The 18,803-nt window shown below is 42.9% G+C and overlaps 1 protein-coding gene across 2 annotated transcripts in view; it reads right to left on the reverse strand.

Moving 5' to 3' along the window:
* Positions 1–1,213: 1,213 nt before the first annotated feature.
* LOC139477141 (uncharacterized) overlaps positions 1,214–18,803 on the reverse strand; it is a 37,092-nt gene continuing 19,502 nt past the window's right edge. Inside the window, exons 9-17 of one of the 2 annotated variants that reach the window (XM_071259695.1) lie at positions 17,308–17,480; positions 14,903–14,983; positions 13,731–14,125; positions 12,675–12,742; positions 11,258–11,660; positions 8,096–8,214; positions 7,408–7,565; positions 7,029–7,108; positions 1,214–5,898 (exon numbers count right to left, since the gene is read on the reverse strand). In XM_071259695.1, the coding sequence (XP_071115796.1) occupies positions 5,863–5,898; positions 7,029–7,108; positions 7,408–7,565; positions 8,096–8,214; positions 11,258–11,660; positions 12,675–12,742; positions 13,731–14,125; positions 14,903–14,983; positions 17,308–17,480 (1,513 nt within the window). In that variant the 3' untranslated portion in view covers positions 1,214–5,862. Of the gene's footprint in view, positions 5,899–7,028; positions 7,109–7,407; positions 7,566–7,861; positions 8,215–11,257; positions 11,661–12,674; positions 12,743–13,730; positions 14,126–14,902; positions 14,984–17,307; positions 17,481–18,803 lie in introns of those variants that run through there. The other variant, XR_011654140.1, reaches the window with a different exon arrangement.

Consider the following 18,803-nt stretch of genomic DNA (forward strand, 5'->3'; position numbering starts at 1 on the left):
AAGAACTAAAATATTTCTTGCAAGACATGTCAAGAAGAGCATAAACGACCATGCAAATAGAAAAGCACATAGCAAAACTTCATATTAACAACAATGTGCACCCAAAGCAACTAGTCCACAATGCCATCATCATTATGTCAGATGTCATAAGAGCGATTCACAAGACATTTTTTTTCAAAGTATCAGCCTTAGGCTTCTGGCCAGTGGCTGAAGTCACAGACTGAGCTATGTATCGATGTGTTTACATACAAAATATGTCAAGGCGTGTCCATTCATTTGAACAATGCCAAAGCACAGAGGAAGGATGTACAGCATCTTGCAAACAATCACGACCAAGATATGTAGAAGAAGGTAAACATTACACCTGTCTCCATCATCACACACATGGGATACATACTGCTGCCGATGCCAACTGAGGTCTTCATAAATATCCAAGTGTAGTAGAGTGTTTCCTGTCTGTCTGTCTAAAACAGTAGTGCTGCTAGTGTTAGGGTTGCTTCAGTACGACTCTTATCTACATAATTAACATCAGTCTCCATAGCCTTGCAGAACTACATAACTATCAACTGACACAGCTGAGGGCAATCTCCACAAACACTGCCATCAGTCTCCATAGCCTTGCAGAACTACATAACTATCAACTGACACAGCTGAGGACACTCTCCACAAACACTGCCGTCAGTCTCCATAGCCTTGCAGAACTACATAACTATCAACTGACACAGCTGAGGACAATCTCCACAAACACTGCCATCAGTCTCCATAGCATTGCAGAACTACATAACTATCAACTGACACAGCTGAGGATAGTCTCCACAAACACTGCCATCAGTCTCCATAGCATTGCAGAACTACATAACTATCAACTGACACAGCTGAGGACACTCTCCACAAACACTGCCATCAGTCTCCATAGCCTTGCAGAACTACATAACTATCAACTGACACAGCTGAGGACACTCTCCACAAACACTGCCATCAGTCTCCATAGCATTGCAGAACTACATAACTATCAACTGACAGCTGAGGACACTCTCCACAAACACTGCCATCAGTCTCCATAGCATTGCAGAACTACATAACTATCATCTGACACAGCTGAGGACACTCTCCACAAACACTGCCATCAGTCTCCATAGCATTGCAGAACTACATAACTATCATCTGACACAGCTGAGGATAGTCTCCACGAACACTGCCGTCATCTTCCATAGCCTTGCAGAACTACATAACTATCAACTGACACAGCTGAGGACACTCTCCACAAACACTGCCATCAGTCTCCATAGCCTTGCAGCAGTCACATTAACTTTACACCAGTCCACTGGTTCTGTTTAGAAAAAGCAGGCAACTAGAACCAATGTGCATGTTTATTACCCTTTATTTGCATTCTGTATAATAAACTTATGAAACTAAAACTGTTTATGTATTTTGATAAAACCACTAAATGAGATTCAAGAGAAGTTTCCTTGCCAAACTGAAACCTTTGTCATGAAGTGATATCCTTTCCTAGTCTAGTAACACTTGGACTGCTTATTTTCATAAAATTTTCATAACATTTTCATGATACTTTGTACACACTATTGTATTTTGAATTATTTTACTAAAATTATGTGACAACTATTTTTAAATGCCTTAGGTGTGCAAACAGTTTTGAAATGCACACTGACAAGCATTATGAGTAATAAGATGTGTATTGTTTGTTTTTTATATGAAACAGGCATTGCCAATAGACCCTTGAAGCACATACATGCTCACAAGAACAGGAAGGCACCTCTAAGATTAAGACAAGGGACAACATCAGCAGGTGGTAAGAAAGATAACAGACGGTTTTCAGACAATGATTTCAAACACATTGTTTTGTGTTGCAGTCTCTTTTTTGTTGAAATATCATAGAAAAATGCCCTGCCTGGTCTCAAAATTAAACTTTTTATTGAAAACCAGAAATCCTACAGGATTTATGCTTACCTGGATACTGCATGGCTAGATACTTGAACATGCTCTATGAGAAACCATGCTATAGGCTCTGACTCCATATTTCTCACTACACTACATCCCGCATATATACTAGGCATGCAGTTGTTATTTTGTTATTTAGTTGACATTCGTATTTAATGACCTTATAAACATAAGACTTCAGACTATTAACATTAAACAAAATTAATCCATTCTTTAAATGATCATACTAAAATATATCAATTTTGGTTTTGAATGGGCTCACAGATCAAACACAAAAATACATGGAGAAATATACAACAGCATATAGTAACCTCCTATTACAAAACCCAGATAAAACATATATGCCAAACAAATAGATGTTCCATAGTAGTATTTTCAAAATGGCTGCCATAACAGCCATACTGACATTATCAGATTAAGATTCTTTGAACGTCTAGTGCGACAATTTGGTAGGATTATCCAGGTTAACATTCTGTTGGAGAGGCCTTGTGCCTGAAAATGAGACGCCCGTTATGACATATCACTTGATCGAAGGGGTATTCAAAGTTCTCTCGTCAAATTGATGTAAAAATCGAGCAAAGGATGACAAAGCACATGTGTCCAGACCCATAACATTGCACATGGATACATGCATGAACAGCTGAGTGATGGTCTATAACAGGACAACTTGGTTGCTGTGGCAGCCGTATGGAAATATTAATCAGAATAATTTGAGGGAAGCAAAAACACATCATTAGTGGGATAATCCAAGCAAAGTATCACTGACGTAGTGGTTTCTTAGGAGAACACTGCAATATATCAACTGGTCTTTGACCTGTTGAGCTGACATACTATCAAGCAGGGGATATCTCAACTGATGGAACGTTGTTTTTGTTTTCAAGGAAATACTTGTTTCCTACATGTAAGACAGTTCCTATTGTATCTATGCCACAGTGTGGAGGACATGCCAAAGGAAGAAGACATTTCCGGCATACAGAGACATCATAATGGACTCTGAACATATTGATAGTTGAACACACTGAAAAGACATTAAGAAAGAATTGGCCAAAATACAGACCTGTTTGCCATAACTTCATCTCATTATTGTTCAGATCATACAACTCTGGTCCACAACAAATACACAAGAGTTTAAACGCTCCATGTTGTCTACAGTATAGCAGGCTTGCATGCAAAACAGTGTCATAACTTTTATGATAACATACCATATGTTTTTTCAATAACACAAAGAAGAAGACAGAACTTACTGCCAATTGCAATAGGAATATGTACATTCAAAACATGGAGAAATGAACTACATTAATTTCAACAACACTGAGCCAGCATGACATTCCATCTATCACCAAGCCTGAAGATGGGTGTGAAGCTTGTGGATGCTGGACTCAGGGGATTACACCTCTGCAGAAACAAGAGGCAGTTTGGTAACACAAATCATTGAAACAGCATCAAGAAAATAGAAACTAGGTTCACTGAGAGGAGGGCCCACTTACGGACAGTGCTGTGACTATTGATCATAACAGTCTCTGTACAAACATTCCTTTGTGCAAATTGGCCCAGAACACTAATTTTAAATGATCTTTTAAGTAAACAAAGATAAAACATATTTGCACACTGGAATGAAGAACTAAATTCAGTTGATCACTGCTTGCAAAATATATAACAAAAACACTTTCATATAGCAAATCAACACCTGATAGTTATAGGGTCTGCATTGTAAGATCATGCTAAATAGTGTTCTAAGCTTATGTATAACAAAACTAGTAACTAGTGCTATTTTGATTGATGTACAGTTTACAGTCTTTTAGTACAAACAATATTTAAAACAACATTTTGGATGATGTTGTGAGAAAGATTTAAAACATTGTGCCCTGACCAGTTCACAGTCAGATGACAGAAAGAAGTACAAAGGAGTTATCTCCCTCGAATAAGCAACCTGCCAACATATTTACTTCATGAATTCTTGTTTACATACATGTTTTATACAGTGTTTAAATGTTTTTAGAAAAGTACAATCCAGCTATACAGTACTGATGTTTTGTTTTTGTTAGATGGTAAATAATACTTTCACTCATATATAAAGGATTTATTTTTTAGTTTCAGAAAATGTGACCATCAATCAGTTCGTAAGTCTATTACAGACTCCAGGATCAGAATGAATTATCCATCTTCTTCTCACCATGAAGACTTCCTTAACATTGTCAGTCATTTCTCCTTGAAATCTTGTGGGATAACCAGATTATACCCCATCCAAGAATCATTATGACACAAGATCAGTGAAACAAGAGTTTGTTAACCGATTGTAAAAGATCGGCTCATGGTTTTACCCATACAATAATGCCCAGAAATTGTTCAACCGGAGTCTAGGATGAAGAAACACAGACCAAGACATTGCTGTCAGCGACCTTCTTTGAAGGTGTCTCGGTTACAAGTCTCTCTCTTTATGAACAAAATCAAGTCATTCTCCTCAATACAGAAATCAAATATTTATCAGAATACTAAGAAACAATATGGGTACTGTTATGAAATTGACACCAACATTTTATTATAAACCTAATCACTGGGTTTTTATAATACCCAGTACAATGTGATGTTTGACTCAGAATTACCAGGATTCAAAGAATCAAGAAAAATAGAAACAGGATGACAAAATCTTCATTCTCTTTGGTTTAGGCTAGAAATAAAAAACTCCTTAAAGATTGGTACTGACATGGTATCACATTTTATGTAGTCAGAAATCAATATTAAAATGAGAAAATGAAGCAGTAATTTTGTTTGTTTGAAACTCCTGACCAGTAGCTTTTAACACCTTGCAACGTTTCCAATTAAGGAAATCTACCGTTGCACAACTTCCAACCTCCCTTGTCAACTACAACACAAGCATCAATAGCTTAAAAGTCACTGACTGGTGCTGAGTTACCATTTCCTCATGCCACTTCCTTCTTATCAACTATAACACCTGTGACAGTAGCTTTGATATTTGGTAATCTTAAGAGGACATTGCACAACTTTCCAGACTCAGTTAAGGCTAGTGTCAGCCACTCGCAGTAACTTCATGGGACCAAACTTTCCAGACTGACAGTGCCGGTACTACTGAACATGTGAGAAGGATGCAGGGCTATTTCATGTTATGTGTCAACTAGAGGATGGCAACTGGTGTACTACCAGCCTGCACACTCAGGATATCCTTATCAAATGTTGAGTAGTATAAATGTATGGACTGCTGTATGAAAATGATTAAAATATTTAAAAAATATATGCCTGGATGTGAACATCACTGGTCAACCAATCATTTGTCGTTAAAACATTAGGAGTTTGTTGCATATCAATGTCTAGAATATTGTCTGGTTGTGCATAGTGAAGCTTATTGTCTGGCTGACCCGACATCAAGTACATCATCACTTTCTGTACTGCCTCAGTCCCAGTTAAAGAAGTGTCAGGCCCCATTAAAAATCAGATATAAAAAACCCATCCCATCATAAACCTGTCATAAAATAAGCTATGAATCATATCAACAAAAACAAACTCATCATGTACAGGTCATCACTGCATGGCTGTGTTGATGGCTGTTGTTGTATCCGAGGTGAATATACTTGCTTGCAATAGGACCTAAATGTCAATAGCTAGGATCTCCCAGTAAACCGACTCGCAGTATATATTACCTGTAGCAGTCACATGCTTTATCATCAAACTAACTTCTTGCGCTGCTTGAGTCTTAGCAAATCGATATCGTACTAAGCATGGTACTGACCACATAAACAAAGACTCATGAAGTATGTCAATATCTAGAAATGTTTAACATATGTGTATCTAGATATCGACTTATTATCAAATTATGAAAACCAATGACATATGGTGATGTTATGATCACTGAAGTATGGATGATCAAGTTTGGTGGGAGGTCCAACCTCATGTCTGCACTATGTCCACTTCAGTCAGCATAGCCTGAAACAAGAGAAACACAACTTCACTACCACTTTCAGTAGTTTTCTTCTATTCCAGGAACCTTCCTTTTCTGTTCTCATTCAGAGACAAACACTCCAAACTGAACACAGGCATGAGTGGCCCTTGCAGGTACTGGGATGGTTAAGTTGCCATCATTAATCATGTTTGAAACAGGAAGCAAATACAGTATCAGCCATATCATGCAGTTGGCATCATCTGAGTTGCACACAAGATGCAGCACACAAACATCACTGCCAAAGTTAACGACCGTTTCCATGGTCTAGTGGAAGAGCATCCGCCCAGAGAGCAGGTCTGGGGTTCAATCCCCGGTTGCATCATACCAAAAAAAATTAAAATATGGTACTTGTTACCCTATCTGGCGCTCGGCATTAGTGTCTGAAACAAGTACTGGCTGGCTCGGAGTCAGTATACTATGTCTGTGTGGGTTTTTCATGTCAAACTACTGCATCTCAGTGGGCTAGCACTATAAAGTTGGAGTCAGTCCGGACTTGTATGAGCAGCCACACACACACATGCATGCACATTGCTACATAAGTGCAATAATCTTGGACAGAAGGACACCCCATTTCACTTCACCCCACCATAGCTAACATGTTTACGACCAGACTGTTTTGTGTTTTCTTTGGTTTATGGATATTTGGCCCAAAAATTCAAGTCAATGGGTTCAAAATATATTCTTAAAATTTACAATTTCAAGTATACTTTTGATCGTCAAAATGTCAAGTAGGTAGAAAAGAAGTAATAAGTGGGGATGGAAGTTTTTAAGATACATTTCCAACAGGTCTTAATTATAACATATTTTATTTTTATTTGGTTTATGTAATAAGGGATAGTAGCAGCTGGTGGTATATGTGATAAGGGATACTAGAAGCTGGTGGTATGTGTAATAAGGGATACTAGCAGCTGGTGGTATATGTGATAAGGGATACCAGCAGATGGTGGTATATGCAATAAGAGATACTAGAAGCTGGTGGTATATGTGATAAGGGATACTAGCAGCTGGTGGTATATGTGATAAGGGACACCAGCAGATGGTGGTATATGCAATGGTGTGACACTAAAAGCTGCTGGTATAATCATGTGACACAGGTGCCTCAAACATAACTTACATTAGCAACAGGGGCTGTCTTCGTCACTTGACAGTCAACAACAGATGACTCCAGGGCGCCGAGGTCTGGGAACCCAGCACCTGAAACACACAAACTCACTATTCCAAAATATTTACACATAAATATGCATTTTCTACTTCCCATGTTAACTGCAATGTCATTTGTAAAACCTCAAATGACAATATGACTGGAATAATAGAGGCCAAGGACAACTTATCAGATGAACTCTTGATTACATCCCCCTCAACATCTCTTATCTATCATATTCTTTCAGTTCACAGAGCCAATGCTCATAGGACAAGCACGATGTACCCATGACCAATTCTTACCTTTGGGTTCCCCCAAGGTTACACCCTCATGCATGCTACAACTGTCCTACCTGTAATAGTGAATGGTTGGGCCATGGGAGGAAGTTCCCAAAACTTGGGGGGTACCACGCAAGTCTCATATGGTTGCACACGCTCGATGTTGCCATAGTCAACGAAAAACACCTTCATCTTCTCATTCTGTCGGAGAGAGGTTTTCAGAACCCAGGCTCTGAAACAAATTCAGGCCTGAGTGAAAGGAATTTCACACCTGTTGATGATGACTTTCAGTCAGAATTCTTTGTACAATTAAGATGGTCGGTCAGAATTCTTCATACAATCAAAACGGTCTGACTGAAGCCACCTGTGCCACTCCCCTTCATTTATTAAGGATATTCAGACAGAAGCCACCTGTATCACTCCCCTTCATACACTGCAGTGAGAACCCACCTGTGCCACTCCCCTTTATACACTGCAGTGAGAACCCACCTGTATCACTCCCCTTCATACACTGCAGTGAGAACCCACCTGTGCCACTCCCCTTCATACACTGCAGTGAGAACCCACCTGTGCCACTCCCCTTCATACACTGCAGTGAGAACCCACCTGTATCACTCCCCTTCATACACCGCAGTGAGAACCCACCTGTATCACTCCCCTTCATACACTGCAGTGAGAACCCACCTGTGCCACTCCCCTTCATACACTGCAGTGAGGACCCACCTGTATCACTCCCCTTTATACACTGCAGTGAGAACCCACCTGTGCCACTCCCCTTCATACACTGCAGCACATCGCCCAAGGCCCTTTGTCCTGGCCAGATGATTATCTGTATCTTGCAAGTCAAGGATCAGTCGCTTCAAGGCCTTCAGGTTCTCCATCTCAAATAAGAAAATACATAAATATCAAGTTGCAGGTTGAATTCATATAAACTTTGTTGCACACTGAACAAAAATCCGCTTATTGCAGGTGCATCTTCAGAACCATCTTAAACTAACACTATTCTCTGTAAAATATGACACAACAAGCGCATGTAAATATCTCAGCAGACCCTAACTCAATAAAATAGGCATCCTGCAATTTGTTGGAAGCAGTCTCCACCTTCCCTTACCTCACTGACCACCTGCCCCAGGTCTCCACCTTCCATTACCTCACTGACCACCTGCCCCAGGTGACCACCTTCCCTCTTCTTCCCTTACCTCACTGACCACCTGCCCCAGGTCTCCATCTTCCCTTACCTCACTGACCACCTGCCCCAGGTCTCCATCTTCCCTTACCTCACTGACCACCTGCCCCAGGTCACCACCTTCCCTCGTCTTCCCTTACCTCACTGACCACCTGCCCCAGGTCTCCACCTTCCCTTACCTCACTGACCACCTGCCCCCGGTCTCCATCTTCCCTTACCTCACTGACCACCTGCCCCAGGTCTCCACCTTCCCTTACCTCACTGACCACCTGCCCCAGGTCACCACCTTCCCTTACCTCACTGACCACCTGCCCCCGGTCACCACCTTCCCTCGTCTTCCCTTACCTCACTGACCACCTGCCCCAGGTCTCCATCTTCCCTTACCTCACTGACCACCTGCCCCCGGTCTCCACCTTCCCTTACCTCACTGACCACCTGCCCCAGGTCTCCACCTTCCCTTACCTCACTGACCACCTGCCCCAGGTCTCCACCTTCCCTTATCTCACTGACCACCTGCCCCAGGTCTCCACCTTCCCTTACCTCACTGACCATCTGCCCCCGGTCTCCACCTTCCCTTACCTCACTGACCACCTGCCCCAGGTCTCCACCTTCCCTTACCTCACTGACCACCTGCCCCCGGTCACCACCTTCCCTTACCTCACTGACCACCTGCCCCCGGTCACCACCTTCCCTCGTCTTCCCTTACCTCACTGACCACCTGCCCCAGGTCTCCATCTTCCCTTACCTCACTGACCACCTGCCCCAGGTCACCACCTTCCCTCGTCTTCCCTTACCTCACTGACCACCTGCCCCCGGTCACCACCTTCCCTCGTCTTCCCTTACCTCACTGACCACCTGCCCCAGGTCACCACCTTCCCTCGTCTTCCCTTACGTCACTGACCACCTGCCCCAGGTCTCCATCTTCCCTTACCTCACTGACCACCTGCCCCAGGTCTCCACCTTCCCTTACCTCACTGACCACCTGCCCCAGGTCACCACCTTCCCTCGTCTTCCCTTACGTCACTGACCACCTGCCCCAGGTCTCCATCTTCCCTTACCTCACTGACCACCTGCCCCAGGTCTCCACCTTCCCTTACCTCACTGACCACCTGCCCCAGGTCTCCACCTTCCCTTACCTCACTGACCACCTGCCCCAGGTCACCACCTTCCCTCGTCTTCTCTTACGTCACTGATCACCTGCCCCAGGTCTCCATCTTCCCTTACCTCACTGACCACCTGCCCCAGGTCACCACCTTCCCTCGTCTTCCCTTACCTCACTGACCACCTGCCCCCGGTCACCACCTTCCCTCGTCTTCCCTTACCTCACTGACCACCTGCCCCAGGTCACCACCTTCCCTCGTCTTCCCTTACGTCACTGACCACCTGCCCCAGGTCTCCATCTTCCCTTACCTCACTGACCACCTGCCCCAGGTCTCCACCTTCCCTTACCTCACTGACCACCTGCCCCAGGTCTCCACCTTCCCTTACCTCACTGACCACCTGCCCCAGGTCACCACCTTCCCTCGTCTTCCCTTACGTCACTGATCACCTGCCCCAGGTCTCCATCTTCCCTTACCTCACTGACCACCTGCCCCAGGTCTCCACCTTCCCTTACCTCACTGACCACCTGCCCCAGGTCTCCACCTTCCCTTACGTCACTGATCACCTGCCCCAGGTCTCCATCTTCCCTTACCTCACTGACCACCTGCCCCAGGTCTCCACCTTCCCTTACCTCACTGACCACCTGCCCCCGGTCACCACCTTCCCTTACCTCACTGACCACCTGCCCCCGGTCACCACCTTCCCTCGTCTTCCCTTACCTCACTGACCACCTGCCCCAGGTCTCCATCTTCCCTTACCTCACTGACCACCTGCCCCAGGTCACCACCTTCCCTCGTCTTCCCTTACCTCACTGACCACCTGCCCCAGGTCACCACCTTCCCTCGTCTTCTCTTACGTCACTGATCACCTGCCCCTGGTCTCCATCTTCCCTTACCTCACTGACCACCTGCCCCAGGTCACCACCTTCCCTCGTCTTCCCTTACCTCACTGACCACCTGCCCCCGGTCACCACCTTCCCTCGTCTTCCCTTACCTCACTGACCACCTGCCCCAGGTCACCACCTTCCCTCGTCTTCCCTTACGTCACTGACCACCTGCCCCAGGTCTCCATCTTCCCTTACCTCACTGACCACCTGCCCCAGGTCTCCACCTTCCCTTACCTCACTGACCACCTGCCCCAGGTCTCCACCTTCCCTTACCTCACTGACCACCTGCCCCAGGTCACCACCTTCCCTCGTCTTCCCTTACGTCACTGATCACCTGCCCCAGGTCTCCATCTTCCCTTACCTCACTGACCACCTGCCCCAGGTCTCCACCTTCCCTTACCTCACTGACCACCTGCCCCAGGTCTCCACCTTCCCTTACGTCACTGATCACCTGCCCCAGGTCTCCATCTTCCCTTACCTCACTGACCACCTGCCCCAGGTCTCCACCTTCCCTTACCTCACTGACCACCTGCCCCAGGTCTCCACCTTCCCTTACCTCACTGACCACCTGCCCCAGGTCTCCACCTTCCCTTACCTCACTGACCACCTGCCCCAGGTCTCCACCTTCCCTTACCTCACTGACCACCTGCCCCAGGTCTCCATCTTCCCTTACCTCACTGACCACCTGCCCCAGGTCTCCATCTTCCCTTACCTCACTGACCACCTGCAACAAGTCTCCATCTTCCCTTACCTCACTGACCACCTGTCCCCAGAAGAAAGTTTCCTCCTCAGCAGCTGTGACCAGCACCTTGATGTGGCTGCCCTGCTTCAGCGCATTCCTCTTCACCTTCATCTTTACCAGTATGTGGGAGTACAGCTCCAACACTTCGTATATACTCTGTTCAGACTCCGACGACACATCCTCACTTGAATAGTCCAAGGAGTCACTGAGTCCGTCCAACACTTGGCTGCGGGTCATGGAGACTGGCCGCCCCCCTGCGAAGCAGTTGCGTGCCATCAGTTTCTCCCTCATCTGAGGGGTGGATCGGGGAATGTCCAGCAACAATGGCCGACCCAGGTAATTGAACTGGTTCATTTCTCGGATGGCAGCCTCAGCCTTGTCTAGATTTCGCAAAAACACGTACGCTTTTGGGCTGCAATTACAACACTGATAAAAGTAAGGTGGAGAGACACATAACAACTTTTATCAAGTAATTTATGACCAACTACCTAATTTCTCAAAACATAACATCAATATTCTCTCGCATCCGAGTTCCTTGTTGTCAAGCTAGAATCTCTGTCACAAGCCAGCAGGACTTACTCAGTCCAGTCACAAACATGAATGTTTTCTCCCTTTCAGTGTATAAACTTAGTTGTACAAAGGTTGTATGATTCCATGTGCTAACATCAAATTCCTTTGGATATCAAGCAATATCGTAACTTTGATGTTTAAAGAAATGTTGTTAGACTCTCCACTGTAACAGTTTCAGCAGGATATTGTTATATGCAAAACAGTCTGTTAAACAAACTAAAAGACCTCAATAGCATTGACTTCTCCAATTTCAGTATCAGCATGTTTCTTTACTAACAAAAGAAAAGTCCTGTCACGTGATGTGCAAATTAGATTGTGTCGGCGGTGTAATGCTAAGTGAACACTGCACCTGAGTGTGTCAATCAAATAACACTTCATGCCAGAACTCAGTCCACCTTAATGTTTTGTTTGTGTATTGTTTTAACGTTGTATTCAATATTTCAGCAATATGACGGTGGTCTGTAAATAATCGACTCTGTACCAGACAATCCAATGAGTTATATCAAGAACATCTGTCTACTCAACTGGGATCCGAGGTACATGCAAAAACTAAGTCAGCAAGCATGACCACCTGATCCTGTTAGTCGCCTCTTATGACAAGCATGGGTTTTAACCTGGATCATCACAGGTACAGGTATCAGGTTTCTCAGACAAAGATCAGTAAGAAAATGGTCATATACTTCGCATGCTTAATTTGAAAAGTAAAATATGAAAATAACTCATGAATTCCAAAATGATTACAATTATTCAGAACCACTATCACATATCATCTGTACATGTAGTGCTCTTGACCAAGTGCTACAACACTTGTCATGGTCTCAGATTCTTCATCAAAGCACTTGGGAACAACACTCACCACTTGATGGCAGGGACAATGTTGACACTCACAACATCATAGCGCAAGAACAAAATGTAAAGTTCACGCTGAAAACAAATAAATTAAAATTTTAGTTCTACCTTTAACCAAAGAGCTGAAGAGCTCAAACTTTGAATGAATCTTAAAAAACAAGTATATGGTAACCCAACCTACTGGTGGTGTGGACAAGATCAGGGCAGATCACAATGGTAACCCAACTTACTGGTGGTGTGGACAAGATCAGGGCAGATCACAATGGTAACCCAACCTACTGGTGATGTGGATTAGATCAGGGCAGATCACAATGGTAACCCAACTTACTGGTGGTGTGGACAAGATCAGCGCAATCACAATGGTAACCCTACCTACTGGTGGTGTGGACAAGATCAGGGCAGATCACAATGGTAACCCAACTTACTGGTGGTGTGGACAAGATCAGGGCAGATCACAATGGTAACCCAACCTACTGGTGGTGTGGATTAGATCAGGGCAGATCACAATGGTAACCCAACCTACTGGTGGTGTGGACAAGATCAGGGCAGATCACAATGGTAACCCAACCTACTGGTAGTGTGGACAAGATCAGGGCAGATCACAATGGTAACCCAACCTACTGGTGGTGTGGACAAGATCAGGGCAGATCACAATGGTAACCCAACTTACTGGTGGTGTGGACAAGATCAGGGCAGATCACAATGGTAACCCTACCTACTGGTTGTGTGGACAAGATCAGGGCAGATCACAATGGTAGCCCAACTTACTGGTGGTGTGGACAAGATCAGGGCAGATCACAATGGTAACCCTACCTACTGGTTGTGTGGACAAGATCAGGGCAGATCACAATGGTAACCCAACTTACTGGTGGTGTGGACAAGATCAGGGCAGATCACAATGGTAACCCTACCTACTGGTTGTGTGGACAAGATCAGGGCAGATCACAATGGTAACCAAACTTACTGGTGGTGTGGACAAGATCAGGGCAGATCACAATGGTAACCCAACCTAACTGGTGGTGTGGACAAGATCAGGGCAGATCACAATGGTAACCCAACTTACTGCTGTTGTGCTCGGGTGAAAGTTGGCAACAAATATGCTGACAGGCTCGTCATCCTTCCCATCCTCCACAACAACAGAATTCTCCAAGTCAGGCATTGAAGCTTCCAGCTCCGGCATTGTAGTTTCGAGTTCTGGCATATCATCTGCTGCCTCGGCCATGTGCCTGATGGACTTCAACTGCTGTTGTGGTTTCTGTGGTGACCTGCCCACTGGTGTGGATGTCACCATCTTCTTCCCCCTACTGTCAATGCTAATACTGATGTCCCGCATCCTCTCAGACAGATTCAGCCCTCGGCCACAGCCAAAACTTGAGGAACTTTCAAAACTGTTGTTTAACTCGGAGCTGCTGGCATCCTCTCGTCCGAGGCCATCGGATGGTATAGGTCCCAAAATACCTAAAAAGACCCCACAAAACATATCACTGGTCATGAGTAAGAGGTCAACACACTTCGTGTTCTGTATTGTATTGTGTACCTCTGCAGCATAGATGTTTCACAATTCATGGTGGGTGTTCCCAGGAAGCAATTTCAGCTACCATCAGTTGGTATATATGCATCCCACTAAATTGGGGATTTTTTAATATTTGCCCGTAATAGGCTAATAAAAATATATATCACAACAGTCAAATTTGTTTGATAGGCATTACTTAGAAGTTGACGGATGACAAAGTAGACACAATTTATGGATAACAACTTCTTTAATTACTGCAAAGGCAATGTTTTGGTATAGATCCTTATACCGTTGTCAAGCTTGACCATCTATAGTTATTTACATGAATGGCAACACTCAGAACAAATCAATCATCAACTATTTCCTAAAATCAAATCATTGGTTTAAAATCTGATAAAACTGAATTTCCTCACTCTTGTCATCACATTTTATGGACAGAAATATCCACTTCAATGGCTGAAGCCTCAACACTGTGTTACCGTTGTTAATTGCGGGTGTAAATTGAGAGAAAAGTTCACCATATCTGTTATTTCCTTATTAATGTGTTCCTTATATCCATCAATTTTATATGATAAAATATACATCAAATGGCCAGGACCAAGGAACAGTTTGTTATATCAGTCAGTATGTTTGTTGTAAACATAGTTTACTGTGATCTTAAGCAAAAACATCGTCTCGGAACATTGTCACTTTTCAACAAAACAATGGCATGGGTGTCTCACCTGGTTTTTCCTGGTAGGTTGTTTTTTTACTGTGGTGGTTTATATCTCCCTTCATGTTTCTCCCTGATGTGGCTCCTCCGCCTGGGAAGCAAAACACAGCAAATACATAAATATACACACACAAACAGCACATACATGAATATACACAAACACAGCACACACATAAATATACACACACAAACAGCACATACATACATATACACACACAAACAACAGCACACACATGAATATACACAAACACAGCACACACATAAATATACACACACAAACACAGCACACACATAAATATACACACACAAACACAGCACACACATAAATATACACACACAAACACAGCACACACATAAGTATACACACACAAACACATCAAATACATAGATATACACACACAAACAACACACACATGAATATACACAAACACAGCACACACATAAATATACACAAACAAACACAGCACACACATAAATATACACACAAATACAGCACACACATACATATACACACACAAACACACAAGTATACACACACAAACACAGCAAAACACAGTACACACATAAATATACACACACAAACACAGCACACACATAAATATACACACACAAACACAGCACACACATAAATATACACACACAAACACAGCACAAACATAAGTATACACACACAAACACATCAAATACATAGATATACACACACAAACAACACACACATGAATATACACAAACACAGCACACACATAAATATACACAAACAAACACAGCACACACATAAATATACACACAAATACAGCACACACATACATATACACACACAAACACACAAGTATACACACACAAACACAGCAAAACACAGTACACACATAAATATACACACACACATACAGAACAAACATACATATACACACACAAACACACACAAACACAGCACGCACATAAATATACACACACATACAGACACAGCACATACATACACACAAAACCACAGCACACACATAAATATACACACACAAACACAGCACACACATAAATATACACACACATACACAGCACATACATACACACAAAAACACAGCACACACATAAATATAAACACACAAACACAGCACACACATAAATATACACACACAAACAGCATGCCTATACATATACACACATAAACACAGCACGCGCATAAATATACACACACAAACAGCACACATACATATACACACACAAACAAAGCACACACATAAATATACACACAAACACAGCACACACATACATATACATACACACAAACAGCACACACATACATATACACACACAAACACAGCACACACATAAATATACACACAAACACAGCACACACATACATATACATACACACAAACAGCACACACATACATATACACACACAAACACAGCACACACATAAATATACACACAAACACAGCACACACATACATATACATACACACAAACAGCACACACATACATATACACACACAAACACAGCACACACATAAATATACACACAAACACAGCACACACATACATATACATACACACAAACAGCACACACATACATATACACACACAAACACAGCACTCATATAAATACACACAGAAACACAGCACACATATAAATATAGACACAAATCTCTCTTTTACGGTATTAAAGCAATCTGCTGTTGCTGGATCAAACCACTTCATGAAACTGAGGATTGCAAATACATGCGCTCACCATCATCAGAAAAATACAGTATCTCATCAACTCATCATGCTCATCACTGTAAACATAATAAAATTTACTATTTTATGACAAAGTGATCCAGATGTTTGAGTAAACTAACCCACTACATGAAGCAGAAGAGAGACAGACAGTTTACTGATGTGAAAGTTGTTTTGGGTAGGGTCCTCGATCGTCATCATGGTCATCACATTGTTTGAATCCTTGGTGTTATTTCCATAACGTAGGAATAGTTCTTTTCAGCATATCCATTGGTTTTCTCAATTGGAGAAGTATAATATGGCCTGATGGTGCGTAAACCTCCACTTTCCAAAATAAATTGTGTCTTGATGGGGAGTGCAACAATTCTGTGCAATTCCCTGTGCCACTATACAAGTGTTGTATATGTTGGTCATGAAGCCATACAAAACTGCTGGTAATTAAAACACACGAACTGAATGAGCAACATTTAAAATTGTAAACAAAGTAATTATAAAATACTCTTTTCAACCATTTGAAAATACTCTCAAGCTACTTATTCATCAACAAACTTCATATACCGGTATGTTGGTTGGGTGTCTTTGATGATGAAATGTGTCTCTGACATGGCAAATTAAGTGTAGGCTTTATCAGCAGGACGTATATGGTATTGTGATGCAGTGCATCAGTACAGTCATGGCCCTCCGGCTGTCACTACTCACCGGCGCCACTTGGATGAGATGATGGAGGGTTGGCCGGGGGTTTATTGTGGCTAGGAAGACTGTCTGGCTTGGAAATCCTCACTTCTACTCTACGACCTTTAATGTCTTGTCCATCCATGGCTTCAATCATCCTCTGTGCATCCTCTGATGTGTCAAAATTCACAAAAGCATACCTTAAAAATAGTAAAACTCATTCTGTTGAACAAGTCATGAAGGTGCTTCTACATTCGGTTCAACCAGTTACTCGTAACACATCAGTATACAGTGGGACTTCCACTTGTCAGGTGTCAAAAGACTCATTGCCTACCTGGGAGGACATCAGTCAGAAACTAGCATGATCAGAAAGAAAAATGCTCATGCCTCAACAATTCCTGGAAGTATGCAAGCCGGGAATCAATAGTCTCCAAGATTACTTCTCCGCTTTCACACAGGCTTCTTCTCATCAAACCTATGTGTTTGAATTGTGAACATAAAATACAGCCTCCAAGCCCAACAGTCCTTGTATTAGCCCTTTTATGCCGAGCGCCAGGCAGGGGAACAAAAAAATTTTAAAACGTCTTTTGGATAACGTGGCTGGGGATAGAACCCAGGCCTTCCACTCCCCAGGCAGATGCTCTATCCACTAGACCATGGAAGCGGTCCCCTTAATTCATGGACTGGTTCCTGGCAATGTTTGACCTGTTTAAAGTCTGCAAAGATTTGTTTCACAAATAGAATCCACATATAGCCAATAACCCTTTCAGGATTGCCTGAGCAATGGTCCAGGATATTACAACTTCCACTTAGATATAAAACACTACACATAATCTCAAATTCCAAGTTTTGAAAACTTTAATGCATTCCCTACATCATGTTTACATTACAAAAAAAATGTCCCCTCATAAGGCTTAAAAAAAACCCGGATTGGTTGTCAGGCAATGCCTTTTGAAAATATAGTGCATGCAGGCGGGATGGGTTGGATTTTTTTTGCTTGTTCAAACTATAGTCTGGAAGGTAATTTAAGGTACCAATGTTTACTACAATATCTGAAAAACTATCGGACCTACTCCATCCAAAGTTGGTATGAGATTATTTAACAGTAATACATAACTGGATATTGCATTTAAAGACAATCGGTGCATGAATAAAAAATCACGCACGCACGAATACAGTGTTAGCGTTGGGCGTCTCAACGTGCGTGAGTCCCGTGCACCCTTTCGAGTTGAGTTGATTGGTTCAACTGTGTCATATGGCCCTGTGACTTATGGGTAGCATCATGCAGAGGCTGTTTCAACGACTGCTCGTTCCACAATTGACGAACAGGTCTGGTTGTTGATGAAACATAGTGATAGCTAAAAAATTCATGCACCGATTGTCTTTAAATGTAATATCCAATTATGTATGAGTGTTTAATAATCTCATACCAACTTTGACTGGAGTAGGTCCAATAGTTTTTCAGATATTGTAGTAAACGTCGGTACCTTAAATTACCTTCCAGACTATAGTATGTAACCAAA

Source organism: Haliotis cracherodii, unplaced genomic scaffold (assembly GCF_022045235.1).
Source record: "Haliotis cracherodii isolate W230 unplaced genomic scaffold, xgHalCrac1.p SCAF_1, whole genome shotgun sequence".
NCBI classification, from domain to species: Eukaryota; Metazoa; Mollusca; class Gastropoda; order Lepetellida; family Haliotidae; genus Haliotis; species Haliotis cracherodii.